The following is a 1,854-nucleotide window of genomic DNA, read 5'->3' on the forward strand; positions in this document are numbered from 1 at the left end:
GTGTAGAGCCGTTGAGTCTACTAGGACGTCGACCCTTGGGAGGGGATAGCTATCTTTAGGGCACGCTTTGTTAAGATCGGTGAAGTCCACGCACATCCGCCACTTCCCGCTCGCTTTTTTAACCATTACTACGTTCGCCAGCCAATCGGGGTAGTAGACTTCCCTGATGAAGCTTGCCTCCTGTAGTTTGCGGACTTCTTCCGCTATAGCTTGATCTCGTTCCGGGGCGAACATTCTCTTCTTCTATCGGACGGGTGAAAAGGAGGGTGATACATTCAACCTGTGTACCATGACCGAAGGGTCTATTCCTGGCATGTCGTCATGACTCTAGGTGAATACGTCTCGATTGCTCCTGAGAAAAGTTATGATCTCTTGACGAATTGCGGGGTCAGCGAGCGTTCCGATCTTGGTTGTTCGGTTAGGATTTGGGCTATCAAGAGTTATCTCCTCTAGTTTCTCAATCGGCTCCGTCACCGTTCGGTGCTCTTCTATATTCAAGGCCTGGACCTGATCTTCCATCTCCATCATGGCTACAAAGCATTCTCGTGCAACCATTTGACTTTCGCGCAGCTCTCCCACTCCATAATCGGTAGGGAATTTGATCATCAGGTGGTAAGTTGAAGTTACCGCCTTCCACCAGTTGAGCGTGGGTCATCCGAGGATAGCGTTGTAGGCAGACGAGCAATCGACCACTAGGAATGTTACGTCCTTGGTGATCTGCTGGGGGTAATCGCCTACCGTCACGGATAATGTGACTGCGCCCAAGGGGAATACCCGGCTTCCTTCGAAGCCAACGAGCGGGGTGCTTGTCGGAATTAATCGTTCCTTATCAATCCTCCTTTGCTGGAACGCTGGATAATATAGGATATTTGCTGAGCTGCCGTTGTCGACCAACACCCGGTGCATGTTGTAGTCTTCTACCCGCATGCTGACGACGAGCGCATCGTCATGTGGATGGTGTAGACGTCGTGCATCTTCTTTTGAGAATCCGATAATGGGGCCTTCTTTTCTTGCTATCTTCGGCATGGTACCCGTCAGCTGAACACTTTGTACCATCCTGAGGTAAGTTTTGTGAGCCTTTTTTGAAGACCCGACTGCAGCTGTTCCTCCCACTATCATCCTTATGTCCCCTATGGGGGGTCTTGGTCGCTCGTTCTCTCGTTGAGAGTGCTGTTCTTGTGGGGGTGGATCTGTTCTCTCCTTGCTGACGAACTTTTGCAGTTTTTCTTGTCTGATAAGGGCTTCAATCTGCTGCTTCAAGTCGTAGCAATCGGCTGTGTTGTGACCATGGTCACGGTGGAAGCGGCAATATTTATCCCTAGATCGTTTGTTGGGATCACTCTTTAGCTTTCCAGGGAACGTCAGAGCCCCCTCATCCTTGATTTGCATTAGGACTTGATCTATTGGGGCGGTCAATAGGGTGAAGCTTGTGAATCTTCCCCCTAGGGGCTTAGGGCGTCTCTCCTCCCTTCGGTCTCCTACCCTTCCTTTCTTCCGGCCCTGGTCCTGTCGGGTGTCTTCTTGCCTTTCTCTTTTCTTGGGCCTCTCTTCTCGGGCCAACAGCACGTTTTCAGCGTTCATATACTTGGTGGCCCTGTAAAGCACCTCTGACATGGTCTTCGGGTTTTCTACAGGGAGAACACAAACTTACCCCCTTTTAGCCCATTCGTGAATGTCGCTACAAGCATCTTGTCGTCAGCTTCGTCGATCGAGAGCGCCTCCTTATTGAAGCAGGATATGTAGGCCCTCAACGTTTCCTCCTCTCGCTACTTGATATTCATTAAGCAAGCCGTAGACTTCTTGTACCGATATCCTCCGATGAAGTGCGCAGTAAATTGAGCGCTTAGCTCCTTG

General features: G+C 50.4%; 1 protein-coding gene across 1 annotated transcript; it reads right to left on the bottom strand.

Moving 5' to 3' along the window:
* Positions 1-651: 651 nt before the first annotated feature.
* Positions 652-1,614, bottom strand: LOC115963876. Its single transcript, XM_031083097.1, has one exon. It carries the CDS (start codon positions 1,612-1,614, stop codon positions 652-654), a length of 963 nt encoding a protein of 320 aa, XP_030938957.1.
* Between the last annotated feature and the right edge of the window lie 240 nt (positions 1,615-1,854).

Source organism: Quercus lobata, chromosome 2, assembly GCF_001633185.2.
Source record: "Quercus lobata isolate SW786 chromosome 2, ValleyOak3.0 Primary Assembly, whole genome shotgun sequence".
In the NCBI taxonomy this organism is placed as follows: domain Eukaryota; kingdom Viridiplantae; phylum Streptophyta; class Magnoliopsida; order Fagales; family Fagaceae; genus Quercus; species Quercus lobata.